Consider the following 27,310-nt stretch of genomic DNA (forward strand, 5'->3'; position numbering starts at 1 on the left):
CTTGAAGATATACCCCCTATGAAGATCACCCATGTTGGTAGTTTTCCCTGCATGGTGCTCTAATCACGGATTATTTCCATCTCCACTCTAAAATTTATAGTTCAAATTGCTAAAATGTGTTTGTGTCATGGTGATATGTGTATGATGGGGTAGTGGAAGGGTGAATAAAAATCTTAACTTGAACCGTATTTTCATATCCTTCAGAAATATACCAGATCTAGCCATAAAATCTCAAAATATGCAGCCGTCTTAAAAGTCCAACACTCTTCCTCCATCGCATGATTATCCCGTCTGCAAATTAGTTACAGTAGCCAAGGATTTCAAAACAAGAGTGCATGGGATTGAAGTGTTTGACGAAGAAGTTTAAGGAAATGTAGCTCTAAGGTCATAAAGAATTTTTTAGGCAGGCTTACTTTCTGTGTCACTTTTCTCACTGTTCACCTGATTCTTGTCTCTCCCCCAGATTCTCTACACAGGAGTGGTGGTGTATGCTCCTGCTCTGGCCCTCAATCAAGGTGAGCTAGCGACACTCTCTTGCACTGTCCATCATTTTTATACATGCCTTGTCACCTTGAGAAATATACACACAACATCTTGTTGAGGAGACATTCCTGTGGTTAGGGTGCTTGAATTACTGTAGTTGTCACAACATAAAGCTCTATAAACTGAACACTGAAAATAATGCAAATAACTAGTTACTTGATTTTATCCACATGGTTCCAAACACCCAATTTGATTATTGCTTGTTTTCTAATCACTGAAGTTATGGCAATTTTTTTTGAAGTATGGTTGATTTACAGTATGTTTTGTTAGACTGTACATCAAAGTTATTCAGTTGTATATATTTTTTCGAAATTATTTTCCATTATAAGTTATTACAAGATATTGAATATAGTTCCTTGTGCTATACAGTAAATCTTTGTTGTTTATCTTTTTTTTCTATTGGAGTATAGTTGCTTTACAATGTTGTGTTAGTTTCTGCTGTATAATGAAGTGAATCAGCTATAAGTATACATATATCCCCTCCCTGTTGGACTTCCCTCCCACCCTCACCCACAATCCCACCCATCTAGGTCATCACAGAGCACTGAGCTAATCTCCCTGTGCTATACAACAGGTTCCCACTAGCTGCCTATTCTACACATGGTAGTGTATATATGCCAATCCTAATCTCCCAATTCATTCCACCCTCTCCTTCCCCACCCCCCATGTTCACATGTCTGTTCTCTACATCTGCGTCTCTATTCCTGCCTTGCAAATAGGTTCACCTGTACCATTTTTCTAGATTCCACATATATGTGTTAATATACAATATTTGTTTTTCTCTTTCTGACTTACTTAACTCTGTATGACAGACTCTAGGTCCATCCACATCTCTACAAATGACCGAATTTCATTCTTTTTTATGGCTGAGTAATATTCCATTGTGCATATGGACCACATCTTCTTTATCCATTTGTCTGTCATTGGATATTCAGGTTGTTTCCATGTCCTGGCTATTATAAATAGTGCAATGAACACTGGGATGCTTGTGGCTTATTTTATGTTTATTTATTTATTTATTTTATACAGCAGGTTCTTATTAGTAATCTATTTTATACATATTAGTATATACATGTCCATCCCAATCTCCCAATTCATCCCACCACTGCCACCCCCACCCCCACTCTCCCCCCTTGGTATCCATACGTTTGTTCTCTACATCTGTGTCTCTATTTCTGCCTTGCAAACCAGTTCATCTGTACTTTTCTTCTAGATTCCAAATATATGTGTTAACCTACAATATTTGTTTTTCTCTTTCTGACTTACTTCACTCTGTTTGACAGTCTCTAGGTCCATCCATGTCTCTACAAATGACCCAATTTCATTCCTTTTTATGGCTGAGTAATATTCCATTGTGTATGTGTACCACATCTTTAACCATTCATCTGTCTTTGGGCATTTAGGTTGTTTCCATGACCTGGCTATTGCAAATAGCGCTGGAATGAACATTGGGGTGAATGTGTCTTTTTGAATTATGGTTTTCTCAGGATATATGCCCAGTAGTAGAATTGCTAGGTCATATGGTAATTCTATTTTTAGTGTTTTAAGGAACCTCCATACTGTTCTCCATAGTGGTTGTATCAATTTACATTCCCACCAACAGTGCAAGAGGGTTCCCCTTTCTCCACACCCTCTTCAGCATTTATTTTTATAGATTTTTTCATGATGGCCATTCTGACTGGTGTGAGGTATGTATAGTAGTGTATTTCAGTAATCCCATACTACTAACTTATCCCTACTCCTTCTCTTTCTCCTTTGGTAAAAGTAAGTTTGACAATTTTGTATGGTATATACACAACCACTAAATAAGGTCATCTATAATATATGGTCCTTTCTCAGTAATCTTATGAAGTAGATACTCTGAATACATGAGTAAAATGTGCTTGTAGTAATTATTTTAAGATTTATACCTGACCCCTTTGAAAGAATAGAATCCTAGGGAAAAAAAGGAAAGAAGAAACAAAAGTGAAAGAAATTTCATAATAATACCTGTAATATTAGAAGCCCTCAGTACTCAGTTTAATTGTGCTATGTGATTATAATGAGAAATATTTATTCATGGTCAATGTTTAGGTGGTTTCAAAGTACTCAGACTAAATTTGTTAAGAAAAACAAACAAACAAACAATTGGTGCAGAGATTGGAAGCTCCAGAATCTTAAGAGGAATAATTTGACTTTTAGCATTACATGAAAATTATGGGCTGGGTTGAGGTATAATAATGTAATAAAATAATCTTTATCAGAGGTGAGAAAATTTAATGAGACAACTCTAATTTGATTTCTGTTTGTGCACAAAGAACACAGACAAAAATATTGTGACTTTTTCCTCATAAAGTTTGTTCTATTACTTTCCTTAGAGAAACTTCTTTCAATATTTTTTCTCCTTTCGTAGTGACTGGGTTTGATCTCTGGGGCTCTGTGTTTGCAACAGGAATTGTTTGCACATTCTACTGTACCCTGGTATGTATCTAGCTGTGAAAAAATATTTAGCACTATCTCTTAATATGGGATAAGGGCTAATTTCCAACAACAGGGCATCTAAGTATAGCAGAAATTGCTATCCCACAATTAAATAGAAATATGCTGGCTTCTCTGTCACAGTTTCCAGAGGAAAGTGCCACTGTTTTGTTTAAAATTCTTTTCAGTACCAACCATTAATAGAATTTGGGCTCTGGACTCATTTGAGAAAGCCATGGCTAAGAGAAGATTTAATGACAGAAATATCTCCGTGCTCAGAGGGTAGGTGACCATATGCAACTACTGAGAAAAAAAAAATGTGTTCATTAACAGTGATTATAAACCATAGGTAACATTTATACTTTACTGTCTACTGGTTGAGGAATACAAAATGCATGAATGAACGATCAAGGATGGCTGGTATTTTGTAAACTTGAGGATTCCACAACTTGTTTTTGTCTCTTATAGGTGAATAAGTTTGGATTACATTTAACATTTGGTCTTATACATGGTCAGTTTTAACTAAGGAAACTGGGTGGTATTGGCAATTATATTTATATAATTGTTACAATCTGTTTAGTTCAACAAACGTTCATTGAGCACCTATTATTTGCCATGCTCTGCAATAGAAATCATTATTCTTCTGAGTCATTGGTACCATATATGGAGGCTTTAAGTAACCAGTTAAGAATATGGTAATGGTCCCCAGATAGTTGGATTCTCCTTCCTCCTTTACAGAGAAAAATAAAGTAATTGATATATTATCATATAGCACCATCCATGTATTTTGGCCTTGTGCACATATCACTTACTCTTTTAACATATATCATGATAATATACAATTTTAAAATGCTCTTATCTCTCTTTTCATACTTGCAAATCCCACCTTTTCTCTGCACTACAGTTTTATCTTATTTTTTTTTCCATTCCATTCTCACTACCATAATTCTATTCCAGACATACTCCTCCTACCTAAATTAAAAATAGTCTCCTATTCCTTACGTGCCTGGCCGTATGTGACAGATTAGTGGCTCTGAAGTAACTGGCCATAGAAGGATAACTAGATGCATTGCTTAGCAACAGTAATGGAAGCCAGAAACAGTGGAATAATATCTTCAAAGCACTGAAGGAAAACAATTGTCATTTATAATTGTGTATTTAGCAAAACTATCTTTCAGAAACTGACTGTCAAGAACTGAGAGAAATTACCTCTAATATATCTTCCCCTGAGAAAAACCTAGAGGAAATACTGTGGGAAGAAGGAATATTATCCAGTTTTTGATGGGAGAAGTAATGATAAGAAAATAAAATAGTACACGTTTAGTAAGTCTAGTCAAACAATTTCCGTTGCTTAATGAAAACAGCAATAATTTTATAGTATGGTATAATTTATATAGTATCTAATAATATAGTTTATAATATTATAAATGTAATAATGATTACTATTATGTGTAATTTTGTGATTAAGAAAAAGAATAACTTTCATTTGGACATCAATAGCATGTAAATCAGGAAGAGAGTAATTAGATTTAAAGATTTTTTTAATCCTTGAATTGCTGGGGATTAAGACATTTTAAAAATTTAGACTCTAAATGAAAAATTCATGACAAAATTTCAAGGGGACTCATTTAAATAAAACAATCAGAGTAGAAAAAAGGAATTAAAACAAAGCAAAACAAAACTGCAATTGATTTAAGCAAGAGAAGAAAAAAATACAGAAAAAGTAGAACAAATAGAAACCAAAAAGATGTCAGAAACAAGTCTGGATACTTTAATCATCACAATAAACAATAATAAGCTAAATGTACTACCTCTTAATTGATTTCAGTGTTTCCCTCCACCCTGCATGCCTCTGTTAACTTAATCTTCTTCAAACATCTATCCCTTCACGCCACTTCACTGACCTAATTATCTCCTTGCTTCCCATTGTTCACAGGATAAAGTGTAAGCTTCTTAACCTAGTGTTGGAAATCTTTCAGTCTGTGAGTCAATCCACCCATCTAACCTCTTCTCACCACACCTCTGTTCCATCTCCTACCTCTTGCCAGAACACAGGCTTCAATGTCTCACCAAACTGGTGGCTCAGTTATCTAACACTTTTGCTCATAGAGCAGTTTCTTTACTCTGTTAATCCTGTGGATTTGTAGCCTAGCTAAGATAGCCAGTGGAAGAGATTTAAAAAAAAAAAAAAAGAAGAGAAGTTTTCATGGTAGCTATAGTAATCTGCCTTTTGAAGCACATTTGTTAAAGTGGTGATGAAGTGGTTTGTTCTCTTGCCCCAGGTCTAGCTCAAGTTCAGGTTTATGCATATAACCCATGCCAAGTAGCCTCTGAAAACTGAGGTCTTTGATATTTGGTCTTCATATCACTAAAATCTGATATTGTGATTTGGGTTTAGAAGTCTTAATGCCTTTAAAGAAAATCAAAATACCACTCTTGGAAGATGGAAGTAAGAGATTGAATATTTCTCAAATTGGAAATTGAACAGAATATAGAAACACAATGCATGTGGAAGGGACTTTTATGTCTATTTTTAAATTACATTTTAATTTTAACTACACGAGAAATGATGAGACAAATCCAGTGTCTTCTTTCTTCTCAAGATAAAGACGAAGCCTGTCATCTTTTCACAGATGTTCTTGACACTCTGGGGGAGTAACCGGGGATAATTCTATTTTTCAATGTTAAAAATACCACATCCTTTCATTCACATAGTGCTTACTCATTTTCAAAGTACTTTTAAAATATATCATTTCATTTAATCTTTCCTAATTTGCTCATGGCACCTTTGCCATGTTCCTAAGGGATTCTCCAGCAGCCTCTTTCTTTCCTCCTTTCTTCTTGCCCACATAGTCCCAACTAGAATTGTACATTAGAATCACCTGGGGAGCTGTAAAAACACTTAGAACTGGGTCCCAGCCCAGACCTCAATTTATTCAGAATTCCTGGGGATGGGGCTCAGACATTGATTTTTTTGTTTGTTTGTTTTCAAATTCCCCAAGTAACTCTAAAAAGATCCAGGTTTGATAACCACTGCTCTAACCTATTGCCGAATCACCATCTCCTGAGTTCTACTGTTAGATTCACCCTCCTGACACTCTGGTTTGCTCACCTCACTATTTGACCATCCTCTAGCTCTTAAAACGCCTTTCTCCATGAATGTCTGGAATCTATCATTCCTTCCTAGTTCTTTTCTTCTTTTTCAGTAGCCTACCATCTCAGTTTCCCCAAATTTATTCACTGCACTAAATTTACAAAAAAAAAAAAAAAATCTCAAATTGTACAAGCCAGACCCAGGTGATCATCCTCAATAAACTTGGCACATAAAAGGTGCTCAGTGATGAAAGAAAGAAAGGAAGAAAGAAAGAGGAAGAGAGAAAGAAAGGAAGAAAGAAAGAGGAAGAGAGAAAGAAAGGAAGAAAGAAAGAGGAAGAGAGAAAGAAGGAGGGATGGAGGGAGGGAGGGAGGAAAGAAGGAAGGGAGGAAGGGAGGGAGGGAGAGAGAAAGAGAGATTAAGAAAGAGGGAGGGAGGGAGAGAAGGGGGAAGAAAGGGAGAAAAGGGAGAAAGAAAGATGCATTAGCAGAGAGGCTGTGCAGAAATGGAAGAGTTGAGGCTTCATTTTTAAGAACTCGCATCCATTCTCTTCATTTCAGGGAGGATTAAAAGCAGTGGTGTGGACCGATGCATTTCAGATGGTTGTCATGACTGTGGGCTTCTTAACGGTTCTCATTCAAGGATCAGCCGATGCTGGTGGATTACACAATGTATTAGAGCAATCAGCAAATGGATCTCGACTAAATATATTTGAGTATGTCCAATGCTACTTTTCTTGTTTTATAAAGATTTAGCCACATGACCTCATCACCTAAAATAATATTTGGGCATCAAAGGAATGTATTTGTTCACTCACTTCTCTCTGCCTCATAGCTTTGATGTAGATCCTCTCAGGAGGCACACTTTTTGGACAATCTCAGTGGGAGGAACTTTTACATGGCTTGGAATCTATGGAGTTAATCAGTCGACCATCCAGCGATGCATCTCTTGCAAAACAGAAAAACATGCCAAGCTGTGAGTTATTAATGAATATTTCAATGTTTTTTCTCTGCCCTTTATATGCTTCAAATGTGTTTGTGTGTGTGTGTAAAAGAGAGAAAGAAACAAAGATTCATTTAACCCTTTCAACAATTTTTTGAGGCAAGCATTACTATTCCCTTCTCCACAAGGAAGTGGCAGTGCTGGGATTTGAACTTAGACCTTTCTGTCTGCCTTTGCTCACCGTCGTTTGCTGCTTTCATTTACTGAGAAATTACTGGGTTAAATTAGGTGCTGTGGGAAGCAATGCAGAAAGAAGGAGCACATATTTCTTACTTACAGTTTCTGTGATGAGGTGGTCCTCATCACTATATCCATGCAGCATGTGGTCTCTTCAATTACTATTTTTATTTTGATGGATGTACTGTAAAAGTTTTCAAGGAGAGGTTAAAAGAAGAAGACCCAAGGTAGTGAAGCAAGTGGTAACAGGGCTTCAGCTGCTCCAACTCCTGCCCGGATAACCAGTCACCAGTTTTACCAGGTCTGCTTAATCTGAAGGACTCCACAGAGTTGCAACTTAAGGTTTTTAAAACCATGCAATTCATCCCACCTTCTAGAATGAAGACCAAAGGAGTAAAAGGAAGTTATGCACTTTTTTTTTGTGAAACTGGCAGAAATAAGCTAGAATTTCATTGAAAATGGGCATTTCATCCTCATTGCTTCTACCCAAGGTTCCAGCCTCTGCAGACTTGTTAGAATGCCGTTAACTTTTCTTGGAGTGAGAAACAGCTGCTATGAATATTTCCACAACTGATCATAAAATACTTTCAATGCATAGTTTCTTATTTTGACAGAATAAAAGATAAAATTGACTGGATATGGTTCAAAATTTTGTAACTTGAATTTCAAAAGGGAATATATTACTTACATAGTTCACATACCCTCAGCAGGAAGAAGTGAAAGCATTATCTACTGTTCTATCAATTCACTGGTAACATATTCATATCCTATTACAATAAATAATATTAAACTCTCTACACACGTGATCATCACTTTCTCAGATAGTTGAATTACTAAAAATGTATTTAGGATCAAATATAATTTTATCTTAAAATTCACTTAAAATTAGAATTCATTTAAAATTCTGCATTAAAATAAATTAGAATTGACGATATCTGATAAGGGAAGAAACTTTAGGTGAAATAAATAATAATTATCTGTTAAATCAAGGGTTTTTTTTAAATCTTATGTGCTTGTGTTATACTGTTTATTCTTGTGAACATGCCTAATTTCTCCCTATTATTATACTGGTACCTAAAATTTAGGAAATGTATTTTTTTCATCATTTTTTCAAGAGGCCAAGAATAGTACTTTGTGCTTATTAAATATTGATTACTTATTGAACAAAGTAATGCTTCAAGAAGGTCATGCTTGAATGTGTGAATGTGTAAGCACATAAATGGACACATATATACATAAGAATTTATGTGTGTGTGTGCATGTGTAGGAGTGTATATATGTATATTCCAGCATGTGTACTTGTGCTTGTGTATCTTTAGATCTTGTTTAGTGAATTAGTTTAAACTAAGCCACGCATTCATAATAGTTTCTTGGAAATTGTTACATTAGTATTTGATGGGTATGAAAACTGTCAGAAAAGGAGAGATACTCACAAAGGAAAAAAATATATATAATTTCCTAAGCATTTAGGACTGCCATTCCTGATTCCACCCATCCCCACTCCCATGGAAGGACCAGAACTATGATGGGAATTTTGTTAGAATAAGGAAAGAAGAAAAAATAAAAACTGTCTTTAGAAAAGACTTCCCTGTAAGAATCTTAGTTGATTTAGTTGATACAATTCAGGAGTGAGAAATCAGTCCAAATGGTCAGTATGGTTGAAGTGCACACAGCTGGAGGGGAGATTGCTATAGTGGGGATCTAGTGGGACGTCTCATTTGTCATGCAACTGGAGCCTCAAGGGCACTTCCAGGGCAACTGGGGGCCACTCAGAGCCAGCTGCCAACAGACTCTTATCTAGGAGGCTCTATAGAATGTTGATTACATGCATCGTTTCTGGTCAATTATCTGAGAGCCTGATGTAATTAGGACATTCCATCAGGGTTTAGAAAAATCTCTGCATCATACATAGGTGAAAATACATCCATAAAGTTCATACTGAATGTGGCCATAGGTTAAAACCAGAAGTGACCCATTATAGATGCATTTAATTGCATGGCCAGAATGCTGATTACTCACTAAAGACAGCTTCATCTTAAGCCAGATCTTCTTCACACTTAGGAATAGTATCACTTACCAAGTCATTTTAGACGTGCTCTCTGGAAGCTGCTTTGGGCGCTTTTGTTTCTAGACTTCAGTTTACGTTTCAGGACTGCAGGTAGAAGATGATGCTGTGATGGCAGGAGAAGCTGGTGAAGGTTACCAGGTCCCTTCCCATCACCGTCTCATGTTCCAGCTAAGATGAGCACATCCACACCCAGTCACTTATGTTCCATTCTCTTTGCCTTTGTTTATTTTCTTTATATCTTTTATTGCATCTAAAGTCACCTTGTTTATTTATTTCATTTTGGTGATTATTACCTGCCTCTAATCCCAGAATATCATCTTCATGAGGGTGGGCTCTGGGTTGCTCACTGCTATGTCCTCAGTATCCAGAAGAACCTGGTACATAGTGATGCTTCATAAATATTTTCTAAATGAATCGATGAAGTGGCTTAAGTTGCAAACAGGAGAATTAGCCCTGTAGAGAATTAAAGTCTATCTCTGAAGAAAAAATAAGTTCAAATACAAGGGCTTTAACATTCTATTATACAATTTTGCCACTGATTTCTCATTTCCCATAGTTGACTGGTAAGTTTTTAAAATTGTTTTCAATAATGGCTATATAACCTACATATGGCTGTATAACCTCCATATATTTTTATGGAGTATAACTCATTCAATCCTCATATTAGTCCTATAATAAGAAGCAAGGTAGGTATGTTAACACTCTTTTTACCAAGGATTTAACTGGCTCAGAGTCTTAGTGACTTGTCTGAAGTCACACAGTTGTTAAGTATAAAGTCTTCTGACTCCAGGTCCAGTGCTTTTTCAAAAAAGAAATGATGTAAAGAGTATAACCAGGGCTTCCCTGGTGGTTGAGAGTCTGCCTGCCGATGCAGGGGACACGGGTTCATGCCCCGGTCTGGGAAGATCCCACATGCCACGGAGCAGCTGGGCCCATAAGCCATGGCCGCTGAGCCTGTGTGTCCGGAGCCTGTGCTCCACAATGGAAGAGGCCACAACAGTGAGAGGCCTGTGTACCGCAAAAAAAAAAAAAAAAAAAAAAAAAAAAAAAAGAGTATAACCATATTGTAAAGAATTTCTATTTTTCATTTATTCATTTAACCATTTTTAACAAAAATAAAATAATTTATGTCTGCTATGTGCCAGCACTATTGGGTGCTCTGGGGACATAGCCCTGTGTGTGTTCAAGTGGGGGAAACAGATAATAAACAAATAAATTTATTATACAATTTCAGATAAGGATAAATGTTATAAAGATGTAAAGCCGTATAAGGAGTAGAATCTGATGAGAGAGCAGGGAGTGACCTTTCAGGTAAAGAGGCCTATCCAGGATATGGCCTGAGAAAAGTTTGAATAGAATTTGTCTAAATGGTGGAAGTAAGAGTACAGCTAATTCAGTTTGCAGATATTAACCATTTGATGTATCAAATGTATTCCCCAAAGGCTATGTCTAAATCAACCTTTTTCAAACAAAAACAAACAAACAGCTAAAACTCAAAGATAAATATGGTTGGAATAATCCCAAGGAAGGAATTTCAGAGATAATACCCTTTCCTAATGTAAATAATGTAAAATAAAAATTTCCAAATGGGTCGATTATTTAATATATTTGCTTCATAAAAGAATACTTTGATTTAAGGGTTTTCTGAAAGTCAGGTACACCTGTACAGCAGGGGTTTTAGGGGGCTTTGAAATGAATATGTGTCCTTACATTTGAATGTGAGTGCATCTGAATCCCTTCAAACAATGGCTGAATCCCAGGAAATGCCTCCTGTTGCTCTTTGGGCCCCCTGCCCCTTGAAACTCTCTCCAGAGCGAGATTGTTTGTTCTCTCACTGATCCAGTGTGAGGCCAGCCAACTTTCAAGTCTTCCCTGAGATTTAGAAGATGTGTAATATTTTGACTTTCAAAGAACAGTATGAATACAAAATAACCACAGGATACTACAAATGCACTCAAACTGAAGTTAAGCAGAATGTTATAGAATAAAAAGAATTGTTGTAGAATAAAAAGAACTGCTCCAAAGAATGTGGGGAAAATGACTTTAGGTTTTTCATACCTTCTATTGCCTTTTAAAAAACTGAACTTTAAACTTCACCTGATTTAATCTCCAAAGCGAATATTTCCAAAACGTGTCTACTTGTACATTTATCTCATCATTCCTCTGGAATAAAAGATGTTAAAATGTAAGTTGGCTTTTTGACAGTTTCATGAATTGAGTGGGGGGAAATTACTTGAAGTTATATAATATAAGTGATTTTATGAAATTTCATCCAAGGAAATAGACCTCACACTACACATTGCAACTTTGCAGAAAAGCTATTTCAAAAGCAAACCCATCAAGAATCTACCTTGTTCAAATTTCATAATCAGTTTAAAAGTGTAACATGCCCAAACAAAAGAAATGCAAAAGTATAAAAAGTAATGATTTTTAAAAAATTGAAATATAATTGACTTGTATTAGTTTCGGGTGTATAACATAGTGACTTGATATCAAAATATATACATTCTTGAAGGGATAGAATTTTATTTTATAGCAAAAAGGCCCCCAAAATTTTACCTTGAGTCTTTGGTAATGTTCTCACCACACTGTAATATGACAGAGTCTACCAGTAGATCCATGTGTTATTTTCTAGAGCCTTGTATTTCAACTTGTTGGGCCTCTGGGTCATTCTGGCATGTGCTGTCTTCTCTGGCTTAATCATGTACTCCCACTTCAAAGACTGTGATCCTTGGACTTCTGGTATCATCTCAGCACCAGACCAGGTATGTGCTCCCTTGGGACCAGTGGGGAACAGCTGAAATGAGTGTGTTTCTGGCCATCGATGCTGAGCCTTTCTTTTTTTTGACCTGGACCTGTAGGTATTTCCCAAACCACAAAGACTTGATTTCTTTCCTCTCCTCTTGGATGATATTATCACAGATCAGGTTCTAATACTAGGGAGTGAACATGTAAAAAGTAGGTATCTTACCTTGTCCTTGAAGGCAAGGACTGGGGCCAGGGCGGGGCTGGGGAGAGTGGAAGAGGACTTGAACCTATAGCTTTGGTTTTCAATGCCACCATTCAATTCTTTTTTTCTATCCATCACAAGGTTGATTAATGATGCTTTAATCTCAGATTGAACAAAATGACCCTTATTTCTATAATGCTTCTGCTCATGTCTTCTCATTAAGGCTTAAACAATATCACCCCAATATATTACATTAAACATGCTTTTATAAATTAATTTTTATTGGAGTAGAGTTGATTTACAATGTTGTGTTAGTTTCAGCTGTACAGCAAAGTGACTCGGTTATACATATACATATATCCACTCTTTTTTAGATTCTATTCTGGTATAGGTCATTACAGAGTATTGAGTTTCCTGTGCTGTACAGTAGGTTCTTATTAGTTATCTATTTTATACACAGTAGTGTGTATATGTCAATCCAAATCTCCCAATTTATCCCTCCTCCTCCTTTCCCCCCGGTGATCATAAGTTTGTTTTCTACGTCGGTGACGCTATTTCTGTTTTGTAAATAGGTTCATTTGTACCAGTATTTTAAGATTCCACATGTAAGTGGCATCATATGATATTTGTCTTTCTCTGTCTGACTTATTTTACTCAGTATGACAATCTCTTGGTCCATCCTTAAAAACTCCATTCACGGAGAATATTCTCAGGAGGAGCTATCGTCTCTATCCTCTCCCCCTACATATACAACTCTCCCACTGTGTCCTGTGGCTGCTCCTCTCCCATAAATCTGGCTCCAGAGTAGAACCATAATACCTAGACTCCCTGAAGACCTGTTTTAAGCATTTGTTTTTAGGATTTAGTTTCTAACATTAAGGATAAACAGGCAAGAAAATAGCACACATTGCAAACGTAAAAAAGTTAAAAGTTCCTGAATATTCTAAAGTCCATCCAACTTTTTCCTTTTATGACTGTCCCCTTCCTATCCCTTCCCCTCCCCTACAGCTGCACCTCAGGTCCATGGAATTGGATTGATCATAACCTCATTTGTTAGCATTTAACAACGATAGTCCAGACAAATCCCTTTATTGTTACTTTATTTTTTTTCTTTTTTTCCCACCTCCTTTTGCTAAAAAGCTTCAATACAGTCCCACATTTCAGACACTGCTGATGAGACTGCTAATCCCATCTTGTTTTGCCTCCTCTTCAGCTGATGCCATACTTCGTCATGGAGTTATTTGCCACAATGCCAGGACTTCCAGGACTTTTTGTGGCTTGTGCCTTCAGTGGAACTCTGAGGTCAGTGTATTGACTACACTTGGCAATAATGTTCTGATAATGATGATGGTGAGGATGATGATAGCAAGGCAACAAGGATGACAAGGGTAATGGTCGTAGTCATCACCAGTATTACTGAGTATTCACTGTGTGTCAGCTGCCCTGCTGAATGCCTTATATGCATTTGCTCATTAGTTGTCACACATTATATGAGGCCGAAACTACTCGTTATCATCAGCTTACAAATAAGGAACCTAAGATTTAGCAAGGTAGATAACTTACCCATGGTGAGACAGTAAACTACAGAGGTGGTATGTAAACCTAGGTCTGCCTTTGCACTAGATCTCTCTGTTTATTTTCTCAACCTTGTCTGATGCCAACTGTCCCCATGATTTCACATCACCTGCACACAAGGCAGCTCTCTCTGCCAGCATTTCTCATTCAGCTGCAATACATTCTTACAGATCTATCCTTTGTGATCCATTCTATCTTCAATAACACACTCAGGCACATCCATATCCAAAATGTAGACATTATTCTAAATACAAATTTTTTCACACATTTATTCTAACAAATATTTTAGAAGGTTTATGTTATGCCAAGCACAGCTGGTGACAGTGGGGATACTTCAGGGAACAAGACTAGCATAAGTATTGCCCTGATATAGAGTTTTCATTCTAGTAGACATGGAAGATGGACAATATATAACTAAACAACAACAAAAAAGAGAAGATATTGTTTGATAATGACAAATAGTATAAAGGAAATGACAGAGTGATAACCTAGAGAGAGGTTAGGTTTGGGGACTTTGTTTTTGATAGGGTCTTTAGTGACCTCCTATTTAAGTATATGATATTTGTGTTGAGATCTAAAGTGTGTGGAGAAGCCAGCTCTGTGAAGATCACAGGCAGAAACTTTTACAGGTAGCGGGGAGGGCAAATACCAAAGCCTCAAGGAGATAATCTGTATGGAATAGTTCAGGATCCAAGAGAAGAGTTGAAGCATAAGGAATGGAGAGGACAGCAGATGGGGAGGAGCCTAAAGAGGCAAGCAGGCATTAGATCAGGAAGAACCTTTATGAAAGAATAAAGAGCTTGCATTTCATATTAAATAGGAAGGTTTGAAGCAAGGAGGTTTGATGATGTCATACAACTGAAGACTCAGTCTTCTTTGTGGAGGGAAGTGGCTATCACAAAAGCAAGAGTGGTGAAAGTGGGTGACTATACAGGAGGCTTTTGCCTTAATCCGGGTTAGACATGATAGTGATTTGGAGAATGGGGGCAAGAGTGTTGAGGGCTAAATGGACTAAAACATTAAGACAGTATCATGTTTTTAGATTCCACATGGAAGTGATATCATATGGTATTTGTCTTTCTCTGTCTCACTTACTTCACTTAGTATGATAAATACTCCGTTGATAAGAAGTGGGGTTGGCTACCTTTCCATACTTTCACTGGCCGTTTGTAGTTCTTTTTCTGTAAAATGCCAATTCATATTCCCTGCTATTTTTTTTCTTTTGAGTTTTCTTCTTTATATATATAAGAAAATAGCCTATTGACATGTCTCATTTTTCTCATCTGTCCTATGTATATTTGCTTTATTAATAGTATTTTTTAGTATGTTGAGCTTCTATTTCATATTAATCAATCCTTTTACATTATGGTTTCTGGGTTTATATCATTCTTATGAAGGCTTCTCCATTCCATGTTTATAAATAATCATCCAGATAACATTCTAGTCTATGGCCTTATTAAATGTTAAAATTATTAAATCATCTAGACTATACATGGGGTGTAAGAAATGAAGAGAAGTTCCTGACTTATTTTCCTTCTAAGTTAGTAGACAGTTGTCCCATTATTTTTTAGTAAAAAGCCACATTTTCACCACTGACTTGAAATACTACCTTTATCACATCCTACATTCTTTTATATATTTGGAACTATTCCTGGATTTTCTTTTATATTCCTTTGATTTATTTGTGTACAGTTATGACAATACTAATAATTTTAGTGACTAAGCTTTAAAGTTTGATTTAAAATATTTTAGGTTAGTATTTATTCATTATATTTCTTTTACAGAATTTCCCTTGATATCAGATTTTTCCTAATTATTTTCAGTTAATTCTATAGAACTTGGGTGTACTCAAATCATAATACCTGCAAATACTTTTGAGTTCTCTTCTTTTCTAATAGTTACACTTCTATGTTCACTCTTATGTAATTATGCTTTGAGAACAATGATAAAAAATTGAGGGATTACAGAAATCCTTGTTTTGTTATGCACTTTATCTTTATTTTATTTTATTTTTTAATAAATTTATTTATTTATTTATTTTGGGCTGTGTTGGATCTTCGTTTCTGTGTGCAGGCTTTCTCTAGTTGCGGCGAGCAGGGGCTACTCTTCCTTGCAGTGAGTGGCCTTCTCACTGCAGTGGCTTCTCTTGTTGTGGGGCATGGGCTCTAGGCTCACGGGTTTCAGTAATTGTGGCAGGTGGGCTCAGTAGTTTTGGCTCGCAGGCTCTAGAGTGCAAGCTAAGTAGTTGTGGTGCACAGACTTCGTTGCTCCGTGGCATGTGGGATCTTCCCAGACCAGGGCTCGAACCCATGTCCCCTGCATTGGCAGGCAGGATTCTTAACCACTGCACCACCAGGGAAGTGCCTGTTATGCACTTTAAAGGGAATTGTTCTTGGATTTTACCATTAAATATGATTTCAGGTTTTGGTTTAAACTATATTATTTATTTACATTTTAAAATATTTATATAAAACTAATAAAATCATAAAAAAGAACAAAAATGCATATATTTATTCTACTTTAAGAAATATTTTTATCAGGGAGAAATATTTAATTGTGGTAAACTATTGGCATTTTTGAAATGAGTATTTTTTGCTTTTTTAGCTTTTGACATATTAATATTAATATGTTGACATTTCAAAAATAGCGACATCTCTTAATTCATATAATGACTTTAAATTGCTTATGGTATAATTTTAATTTAGTGTTCTGCTGAATTATTTTTACTAATACTCTTTGTAGGATTTTGCATCAGTAATATAAAATCATATTGTTCTGTGGTGTTGGTATTATTATCTCAAGGAAACTAAGGACAGAAACGATGAACACCAGAGGATCAAACACAAGTAGGGTGACACGTTAGCTTTCATTTTGTCCCTCCCTACAGAGCTTTATTTATTTTTCTTAAAGCTGACTCCAGAATGGAGAAATATAGCTGTCAACAGATTAATTCCCCCATAAGAGAATGGTTGATTCTTTTGATCTCAAGTTCGAAAATTCCAAGAAAGAGACACTGGAAGTACATATTCTAGAGAGATTACTATTACTATAACGTTAAAGAGGGTTTTGGGTTAAGGAAAGGGACAGATAAGAGTGGGGGGTGGAGTAAAGAGATGGTGGTTGAGTGATAGGGAAAAAAAACGATTTTCACCATCTTGTAACAGATTTAGAATCTGAGAAATTGACACATGGATAATACATCTGACCTCAGAAGCAACCTAGCAAAAGTTCTACAAATCTGCTCCCTCTGGGCCAAAATCAGCTTTTTGTTCCCTCCCTCCCAGTGGATTCAAGGGTTAACCCTAATGTTCGAAACTTTCAAATGATGGATTTTGAGCCATATATATTGGGAGCATAGAAGTTTATTTTATTTGATCATCTCCTTTCCTTATTTGACTTGCATGGATCTACAGATAGAAGAGGAGTCTTATAGGGAACATCTATTCTACCAGCTAAAATATTCCCGGTCTAGATGAGGAATTTAATAAGCTTTCGTGCTATTCTGCAAAGAAAACTCCAACTTCTTGGGTTTTCTGTCCACTAAGCGAGTTTTAGGGCTATAAGACTGAACTCTGATTGGAAAGTCAGAGGAAGAATATCAGAGCTTTTATGTGCTTTTGGTCTTTGCCTGCTTCCTAGTCTTATCTCTGCCCCTTTCTCCCTTATTAATTGCATGCTAGTCACACTGGGGCTTCCTGTTGTTGAATGAAACAAGTTTTCCACCTATAGGCATTTACTTGTAATTTTCCCTTTGTTCTAAAACATCTTTTTCTGAATTTGCATGGGTCCTTTCATTGCCTATCTTAACCATCACTTCCTTAGGGAAGAATATCCTAACTTCATATCAGTTTAGGCCTCTGAAAGACATGATTTCATAGCTCTTTGTTATTTTTCTTCATAACAATTGTAGTCAATTGTATAATTGGTTGTTAAATGTCTATGTCGCCCAGTAAAGTGTAAGTTCTATGTCTTTCTGGTTCACCATTGTATGCCTAGTACTCAGAATGAACAGATGCATAAATGGTATGAATGAATGAGTGAATGAATGAATGAATGGCATATTGTACTGATTCCTGGATTAGGATAGTCAGTACGTTCTGCCTCAAGTTTAACCTTCACACACACACACACGCGCACACACACACACACACAAATCTCAGCCACTGCATGCTAACTCATTTAATGTCTTGTTAGGGCAATCAGTGAGAGTTCCAGCATGGAAGCCTAGCTTCTTCACTGGAGTTAGAGGAAGACATCAAAGAGCATTAAGCACAGAAGCAGCTTTGAAGAGTGAGTAGACAGGTCATGTAGTTCCCCTGAAGTTCCAGAATAAGGACATATGTCTGTCTCTGTTTTTTTCTAGAGCCCTGTCTTGTCTATTTGCCCTGGACACGAGGGCAGGCCGGTCAGCTTTATTTACCTTGGACTATGTTCTCGATTTTCTCTCCCTCTAGCACCGTGGCTGCCAGCATCAATGCCTTAGCGACAGTGACGTTTGAGGATTTTGTCAAGAGCTGTTTTCCCCATCTCTCCGACAAGCTGAGCACCTGGATCAGTAAAGGCTTATGTAGGTACAGCCGGTGGATCTTCTATTCCATATCATGAAATGAACATGTGCTATGTGTCAAATCCTGCACATGCTATTCAGGGCACTCTGACAGGCACAAGTGCATGTGAAGATACATGAGGAATCTCACATGTCAATTCTTACACTTCTGGAGATACCAGGAGAGTACTAGGAAGGAATGACAAGTTGGCTTAGCTTTTACCAACCTTACATTCGACATTCTTCTGTGTTCATCCTACACCTTAGATTCATCACATCAACACCTCTTGATTATGCCATGTATTGATCCTGTTTAGTCTCTCCACAGAGGAAGATGTTCTACTCACTATCGCCAGTCAGCTTGTCTAATAAAGCCAAATTCTTTTCTAAAGAGTCCTTTATTACCAAATATTCTTCATTGGTTTTTAATAGTTTAGTAGTAATAATATGCAATATAAAATTATTTTATCTATAAAGATATGTTTAATATTATATACTTATTTTCATTAAATTAAATTATTTATCAATTGCAGAACTAATAGTGTCTTGTTTTATATTATAACTTTGCAGTGTTTTATTTAAAATATCTGGTAGAGCAGCTCCCCTAATTTGGGGTTTGTGTTCTCCATATTCTTCATTATTTCTCTTATTTTCATAACTTTGTCCTTTTCCTCTGCATGCTTGAAGGGCTCAGGTTTTTTCTCAATGTTACTTAAAGTTCTCCACAAAGTAAATTTCTTAATAATAATGATCTGAATTCTGCTGTTGTGTTTTGTTCCTCACATTTTACTATAAAAATTCAATCATACAGAAAAGTTTAAAGACATTTACCATGATCTCCTGTATATATACCACCAAGATTCTCCATTAATGTTTTATTAAACTTGCTTTTTCACATATCTAACTCTCTATCCATCCATTAATGCATCATATATTTGATACACTTAAAAATAAATTGCAGACATCAGTACACTTTCCCCTAATGATTTTAGTATATTATTAACCAGAATTCAATAACTGGTTAAAGTTTTTTAAATGTAAAATCTACCCACAGTGAATTGGACAAATGTTAAGTATATATTTGCTGAGTTTTGAAAAATGTGTACACCTGTGTAACTCAATCACTAAAGATATAAATCATTACCATCACTCTGGAAAGTTCTCTTGGTTATTCTGGTCAATTCCTACTCCCACTTCCCTCTAGGGGCAGCTACTATTCTGGTGTTTTTCATCATAAATCAGTTTTACCTCTTCTAGAATTTCATATAAATTGAATCACACAGTACCACTCTTTTTTGTAAGGACTTCTTTCACTCAGCATAATATTGTTGAGATCCATCCATGTTTTTTTTTTTTTTGTATCAGTAGTTTATCCCTTTTATCCCTGAGTAGTATGACATTGTATGGATTTACCTTTTTTTTTTTTTAAATTTCTACTTCTATTGATGGACCTAGATTGTTTCAGTTTGAAGTTTTTATGAATAAAGCTGCTATGAATATTCTTGTACAGGTCTTTTTTGTGAACATGTTTTCATTTCTCTTTGGTAAATACCTAGGTGTGGAAGTGCTTGGTCAACTATTATAATTTTTAATTTCCTTATAGTTCTTCCTTATCACACCTGGATTCATCTTCATCTAAACTGATGGGTGTTGCACCCTACCTTGTTGTGTTTTCATATCATTTGCTTTCTCTTGAACTGCACTTGTTGCATAATTGAATCTATCTGTTTTGCATCATATTGAAATTGCCAGTTTCTAAATACTTTTTTTTCTGGTTCTTAAGTATTTCCAGAAAACATATTCTGTATTTGAGTTTTCAGGTTAATTATTCATTTCCTTGTTTAGTAATATTTTGGCATGGATCCCATATTTCTTTTATTCTTTTTCCTTATGCTTGAACAAGGAGAGATTGGTGCTGACTGAATGTTTGTTAACTGGGTAGTTGAATTGCCTTAATTTTTTCACTATCTTGCATAATGAGTTATAGCTAATAGCAGGTGGATTGGCATCACTCCTGGTGCAGTTCCCAATTTCTAGCAGATATTCATGAATATGCTGGGTAGAACTTTCTCTTATGCCTATGGTTTATTGTCTGATCCTCCAAGCTGATGTAGCACTTGGAAAATCCATAGTATTTGCTGCAACTGTGGTGTTTTCTCTACCCCCACCCCCTCATTTACTGCTTTATCTGTGGATCTGTACACTCCAGGTCTCCATGGAACCCCACCAGTTTCCCCTAAACTCGCTGCCTTGCAGGTTGCTATTGATTGCAATCTGGTGGAAGTGTAAAGATATGGGGGAGAGGTGGACTGAATCAATTCTCTAGTCAGCACAAAAAAGTAGAACCCTTGGATTGAGGGGTGGTTGCCTAGAATCCCATTTGAAACAGATAACTGTTGGCCCAGCAAGAGGGTAATTGGTAATAGAGAAAAGGCACTTCTGTTATTTTCTTCAGGCAGGTGGAGTTCTGCTTATTCATGAAGTGAAACAGAATGAGGGTAAACATTGTTTCTAATTTATCATCTTTAAATATAATGGGAACAATTTTAGAATTCTGAAAGGTTTATTGATCAAACTTGGATTTTAGTGTTGTGTGAGTTTCCTTATTTTTCTGTGTTTTATTGAGAAGTTGGAAAATATAGCATTAAAATTTGCTATCCTGATTTCATCTTAAAAGTGAATTCCTGGGCTTCCCTGGTGGCACAGTGGTTGAGAGTCCACCTGCCGATGCAGGGGACATGGGTTCATGCCCCGGTCTGGGAAGATCCCACATGCCACGGAGCGGCTGGGTCCGTGAGCCATGGCTGCTGAGCCTGCGCGTCCGGAGCCTGTGCTCCGCAACGGGAGAGGCCACAACAGTGAGAGGCCCGCGTACCGCAAAACAAACAAACAAACAAAAAAGTGAATTCCTGATAATAAATTTTATAGATATCATGTACTAAATCTGAAATGATGATGATAATAATGATAATAATAATAATGGCAAGCATATAGTACTTGCTATGCAACAGGCACTGTTGGATAAATTAATTTATTTATGTGTAGTCCCTTCCTAAAATGTGAGATCTCTGGGGCAGTGGCATTTATAGCACTGGCATTTAGTAAAGCGCTTGACATATGGTCAGTACTCAATAAAATTGCATTAATGGTGACATTGGGAACTGAGCCAAATATTTAGCTGAGAGAGAATTTCAAACAGAATGAGAAAAATCATGTTCTCTATTTCTGTCACTTTGTGTCTGTCTAAATCCATCTCCAGCACCTTGTCTCTCACCCTCTCTCATTTAGTCTAGGATTGTAATGGGAATTGAATGACTTTTAAGATAGTTTTTAAACAAAGATGTATAAAAACAATTATTTTTAAGAAGATGGTTTGAAAGAAGACATCACCTTTAAAAGATTACTAAGATGGTTATGTTGATTCATCCAGCGAGATCCTATGATGCTGGAGGCACCCTGTGCAAGATGCTGCATAGTGCAGTACCCTGATGGCCCTTATGGTGCTCCAACATAACCATGTAAACAAAGAAATCGTTATGCAGCATACTGAGGGCCATAATGAAGGTATGAATAAAGCATGAAAAGACCAGAAAAATTTTCCAGATTTGCAAAATCTGTGAGGTAAACTGTATAGCTATTTAGCCATTTTAATGATGAAAAACTATCCATATCCCAGAGAGGTTAGTAGCCTCTTCAGATGATTATTGGTGAGTGGTCAAAATGGATTTAATTCTCACGAATTTAATCTGGATTAGCCTAGTAGACCAGTGACCTTTCTGCATTTTCATGTTGCTTCCACAGGACAGCTTTCTTCTTTTTTTTTAAAAAAGTATTTTTTGGATGTGGACCATTTTTAAAGTCTTTCTTGAATTTGTTACAACATTGCTTCTGTTTTATATTTTGGTTTTTGGCCACGAGGCATGTGGGATCTTACCTCCCTGACCAGGGATCGAACCTGCACACCCCCTGCATTGGAAGATGAAGTTTCAACCACTGGACGGCCAGATAAGTCATCAGGACAGCTTTCTTCTTAAATCTTGAAGAGAAGACTCCTCAAGGCTGGATTCCAGCTCATTCTGCCTGACCTAGGAAAGCATGTCTTTGGGAGAAAGTCCCTTAAATGTCCCTCTTGGGGCTTGTGATGGCTAAGCAGGGTGGACAGTCCTACCTGAGGCCCCTTCTGATAGGGCTTACATGAGAGAAGGCCCTGGGCAGGAGCTCAGTGGATCCCTCAAAGCCAGCTTGGATGATAGTCACGAAGTTTCTTTCCTCCAGGTCTATTGTTTGGCGTGATATGTACCTCCATGGCCGTGGCTGCATCCCTCCTGGGGAGCGTTGTACAGGTAATGAAAGAGGAAAAAGACTCATCTGATTTTGTAGCAACTTTTTACCCACCTTCTTTTCTAATACTTTGCCTATTCCTCCAAATCCCAAATGCTCATACTCTCCAATACCAGGTCCAAATTACACATACATGTAAAATTTCAACCAAAATTTCTTTCAAGAGGGGAAACTTTTAAAAACTAGTAATGAGACTCATTGACAAGGTACACTGTAATAAAATTAGAAACGCTTTTGAAATCCAGATCTGAGAATGTATGATCCTGAAATAAACGTAGGAATGATAATCTTAGCAGGAAAAACAATAATTACAATTGACATTTATGGAACGCTTATGTTCAAGCTACCGTCCCAAATGTATTATCTCATCTAATCCTTGTCACTTCTCTACGAGGTAGTATGATTAATGTACTAATTTTACAGATGAAGAAACTAAGAAATAGAGAGGTGAAGAATTGCCCCAAATTCACATAATGAAAGAGTGGTGGAGCTGGGAAATGGGCCTGCCCCTACATTTTTTTTTTTTTTTTTTTTTTTTTTTCTGTACACGGGCCTCTCACTGCTGTGGCCTCCCCCGTTGCGGAGCACAGGCTCCGGACACACAGGCTCCGCGGCCATGGCTCGCGGGCCCAGCCGCTCCGCGGCATGTGGGATCCTCCGGGATCGGGGCACGAACCCGTGTCCCCTGCACCAGCAGGCGGACTCTCAACCACTGCGCCACCAGGGAAGCCCGCCCCTACGTATTTTGATCCCCACTTGACATCTGAGAAAGCTAAGACACAGCAAGGCAACCTCAGTCCTAGAACACACTTTCTGAACCATTGTCCTTTCCTTGCAGGAGGGGCTTAGGTAAGATTTGGCCACTGAGGTGGAGGTTGTCAAATGAGCTCTGTCTTCCTCCAATTATACACGCTTAATGACAACAAAAAAAGAACGATAAGAAATTGAAGTTAGTTTTGTACATTACAGAAATACATATTTTTCAAATTCAGAAACTCTTTGATTTATTTCTCTTTCTAGCATGTGAAGACTTTTTCCCCCCTGGGGCATATTGGCTAAGGACTTTGTAAGAGATTGCTCATTTTCTCTCCCACAGGAGGAAATAAATATTTTTCCTAACTTATTGATTCTCCCATATAATAGCTAGTAAATTAACTTCCAAATTCAGCAACCACAGCAACTATGAATTAATACTATCAATCAGCAGAGAATATGTCAAGAATATTAAGTATTGACGTTAGAGAAAAGTGTCTACTTTAATCTTATTTGCCTCCATCTTGTCAAAGATCAATCTGTATCATTGACTTCTCTAAAAATTATCCTGGAAAAACAATCATAACAGTGCATTGTAGCTCATTTTTCTGGATTAATGAATTTATGTTGCAGCTGGAGTGGACTTGAAGGCCCCTTGGTCCTATTTCTATTTTTTATAGAGAAAGAAGGCTCTCTGGAGTAAAATGAATCTGAGTTAATAACTGAAGGTTCACCAAATTATGTGTTATGTGTGGCAGGGCCAAAATTTGAATCTCAATATTCTCTTAGTGATGGACTCTTTCAAGAACTTTTCCCCCTTAAACAGAAAAAGGAGACCATGATGGTGGTCTGCGCTCTTGAATTTATATATATATTTTTATCTTTTATTTATTTTTAGGTGGGACTGCTCTTAGGAGAGAAAATGTGGGTTTCTGAGCCAGACAACCCTGGCTTAAAACTCTTAAATCTCATCTCTGCCACTTTCTAACTGAAAGTATACTTTTAATATGTTTTCTCTCAGTCTAAATTTCTCATCTATAAAATCCAGTTAGTGCTACCAACTAAGCAGGGTAATTGTGGGGATGAAATGAGGTCATTTATTTAGAGTGCCAGGGTATTTCATCTTTATTATCTGACACACGTAGGGGTGCCTGACAAATAGGAAATATGTATAAAATCTTTAGAGCATCCTTATCACGGCCACTTTATCTAAGAGCCCTGCAGTTGTATTAATAGAACTAGACAGGGCTGCATTGCAGAGTAGCTTTGTGTGTGTGTGCACGTGCACACATATGTGTGTACATGCTCCCTTACAGGCATGTCAGTGCCTGTGTATGTTCAAGACTTCTGCAAGGCCATGGCCCAAGGCTATAGGTTGATAGAAAACTAGCTTAATTAAAGCCCCTAACCAGTTCACCGACTTCAATAACTTAGAGGTTAAGAGATATGGAAATGCATTTGCCAAACTCTCTCTATATCCAAAGGAGATAGAGCCATAAAAATGGGATATAGGATATGGAATGTCCAATGTCCTCCCCATCATGTCCCAACTTAATGCTTCAACATCATTGAGGTATTCTGCTGGGATAGAAGGAGTGGGGTAACAGACAATTATTATTATTAAAATTATAGAATTATTCAAACTAAATTAGAACAGCTGGATCGACTACCTGAGATATTCAACATAAGTTATAGATCTATTTATTAGGTACATTATTTAAAAAGCTTTTTGATAAGAGAAAATATAAACAAATCAATAAGTTCCAGCTTAAGGGAAAACTTATTCTACCAAATCCAAATTGCCTGTGTGTGTTTACACACACGTGCACACCCTCACACATGTATGTTTGTAGGCGTTTTTGGTGTTTTACATACACAGTGCTCATTAATGAGCCCAGAATGGAGAAATGATTTCCAGAAAGCACATGATTAATGAGTGGCACAGTCAAGACTAGGACTGTATTTCATCTCAGGTCCAAGAAAGGGGGTGCTCCTAGGTGGGCCACAGATTTAGGGGAGTGTAGTGTTGATCTGATCTGCTTTGATCCACAGGCTGCCCTCAGCATCCACGGCATGTGTGGGGGACCGATGCTGGGCTTGTTCTCTCTGGGAATCTTGTTCCCTTTTGTGAACTGGAAGGTAAGTCTCCCACGCCCCTCTTCACACTTCCCAGCTGAGACTGGGCCCTAGACATTTTCTCCCTCCTCTCAGTCCTCCTTGGAAAGGCTATTTGTCTTTGCCAGAAAAAAATGGGGGCTTCTTTCTACAGCAGAACTAAATAGAACCCCAGCCTTCCAATCTCTGACTTCAGTGAAGCTGTATTAGGAGCAGAAAGCCAAGAAAGTAGTGGTCATGAAATACCATATGTCATGGCATCAAACCTGATTCTTTAGGGTTTAAATTGTCTTCTCTAAATTAAGAGCCCACAAAATGAATTTTAAAATAGATATTGAGATCAGACATAGTTTAGTTAAAACATTATTTTGAAAACTTTAAAAATGTAAATTTTCTTTTCTATATTTAGTTACCCAAAATTATAAATAATTTAATTAATTAACTAATTTAAGAAAGGGAGGGGGGACCAGCCTGGTTTATTCTGACAGCTGAATCTTCTTTGTGTTGTTGGCTGACAAGCTAGTGGTTTGCCTTTAAGTAAACATTGGTTGGATGACTGTGTAGTAAACATAAATCAAAAGGAACACTTATTTGGAAAAATAGTACTATAGTAATATTTTTAAATATTTAAAATATAATTTTTTCAATCTAGCAAAATTGTCATTTGTCATTTATTGCCATTCATCCACTTACATGCAAATCTTTGTAGAAAGTCTTTAGACTCTAGGCAACCTGACTGTATGCATATTTTTATTTAGTTAGTTTTTCTTTTTCTTTTCTTTTTTTTTTTTTTTTGTGGTACACGGGCCTCTCACTGTTGTGGCCTCTCCCGTTGCGGATCACAGGCTCCGGATGTGCAGGCTCAGTGGCCATGGCTCACGGACCCAGCTGCTCCGCAGCATGTGGGATCCTCCCGGACCGGGGCATGAACCCGTGTCCCCTGCATCAGCAGGCAGACTCTCAACCACTGCGCCACCAGGGAAGCCCAGTTTTTCATATTTTTAAATATACTATAGGAGTCTTGAAAAAGCCTGAGCCACATGGTATACCTAATTAGGTCTCTGTGGCTACCTGACCCTTATTGACCTCTATTCTAGATAAGTCTTGTGTAGATAGGTAAAGAGAGTGGATAGATGTGAAACATTTGGGAATTTGCAGTGCTTCCTTGCAGTCCTATTAGGAGACACTTTGTTTTAATCAACTTTTCTGAGATTGAGGTTGACAGGGATAGTTTAATTCTTGTGGAGATAATATGAGGAAAGGTAATTTCCTAGCTACAAAAAAACCCTAATAACTAGCAACATAACAACTTAGTTCATTCTAAACATTAATTCATCTATGTTAGCGAGTTATGGTCCTGCTATTTAATCCAGGAAACCACCTTGTTCTAGATAGAGGAAAGTAAATAATACCAATTGGTGTCACCTCTCCCCTTGTTAGCCATGGCTGATCCTACTAATCAGTCATGGCTCTCTTTCCACAGAATGTGGATGCAACCTCAGAATCCTTCTCAGCACGGCTCTCCAGGCAGCTACTATAAATCAGTGAGGGCTGACTCTCCTACTGAAGTCAATTCACCCTTTACTGGTAGGCCAGGGGCCAGCATACTATATCCCTCAAGCTAAATCTAGTTGATCTCCAGTTTTTGGATGACCTGCAAACTAAAAATGGTTTAGACATTTTTAAATG

At 37.1% G+C, this 27,310-nt stretch overlaps 1 protein-coding gene across 1 annotated transcript in view; it reads left to right on the forward strand.

Annotated features, from left to right (window-relative positions):
- Positions 1-27,310, forward strand: part of SLC5A12 (solute carrier family 5 member 12) — a gene marked incomplete at both ends in the record, with an annotated part of 43,088 nt that overhangs the window by 8,148 nt on the left and 7,630 nt on the right. The window contains 9 exons of the mRNA XM_082628221.1: positions 464-515; positions 2,936-3,003; positions 6,655-6,809; positions 6,929-7,069; positions 11,977-12,106; positions 13,505-13,593; positions 18,321-18,433; positions 22,688-22,755; positions 25,559-25,645. Of these exons, the coding sequence (XP_082484347.1) occupies positions 464-515; positions 2,936-3,003; positions 6,655-6,809; positions 6,929-7,069; positions 11,977-12,106; positions 13,505-13,593; positions 18,321-18,433; positions 22,688-22,755; positions 25,559-25,645 (903 nt within the window). The remainder of the gene's footprint in view (positions 1-463; positions 516-2,935; positions 3,004-6,654; positions 6,810-6,928; positions 7,070-11,976; positions 12,107-13,504; positions 13,594-18,320; positions 18,434-22,687; positions 22,756-25,558; positions 25,646-27,310) is intronic.

This window comes from Mesoplodon mirus, assembly GCF_964341445.2.
Source record: "Mesoplodon mirus genome assembly, chromosome: 7".
Classification (NCBI taxonomy): Eukaryota; Metazoa; Chordata; class Mammalia; order Artiodactyla; family Ziphiidae; genus Mesoplodon; species Mesoplodon mirus.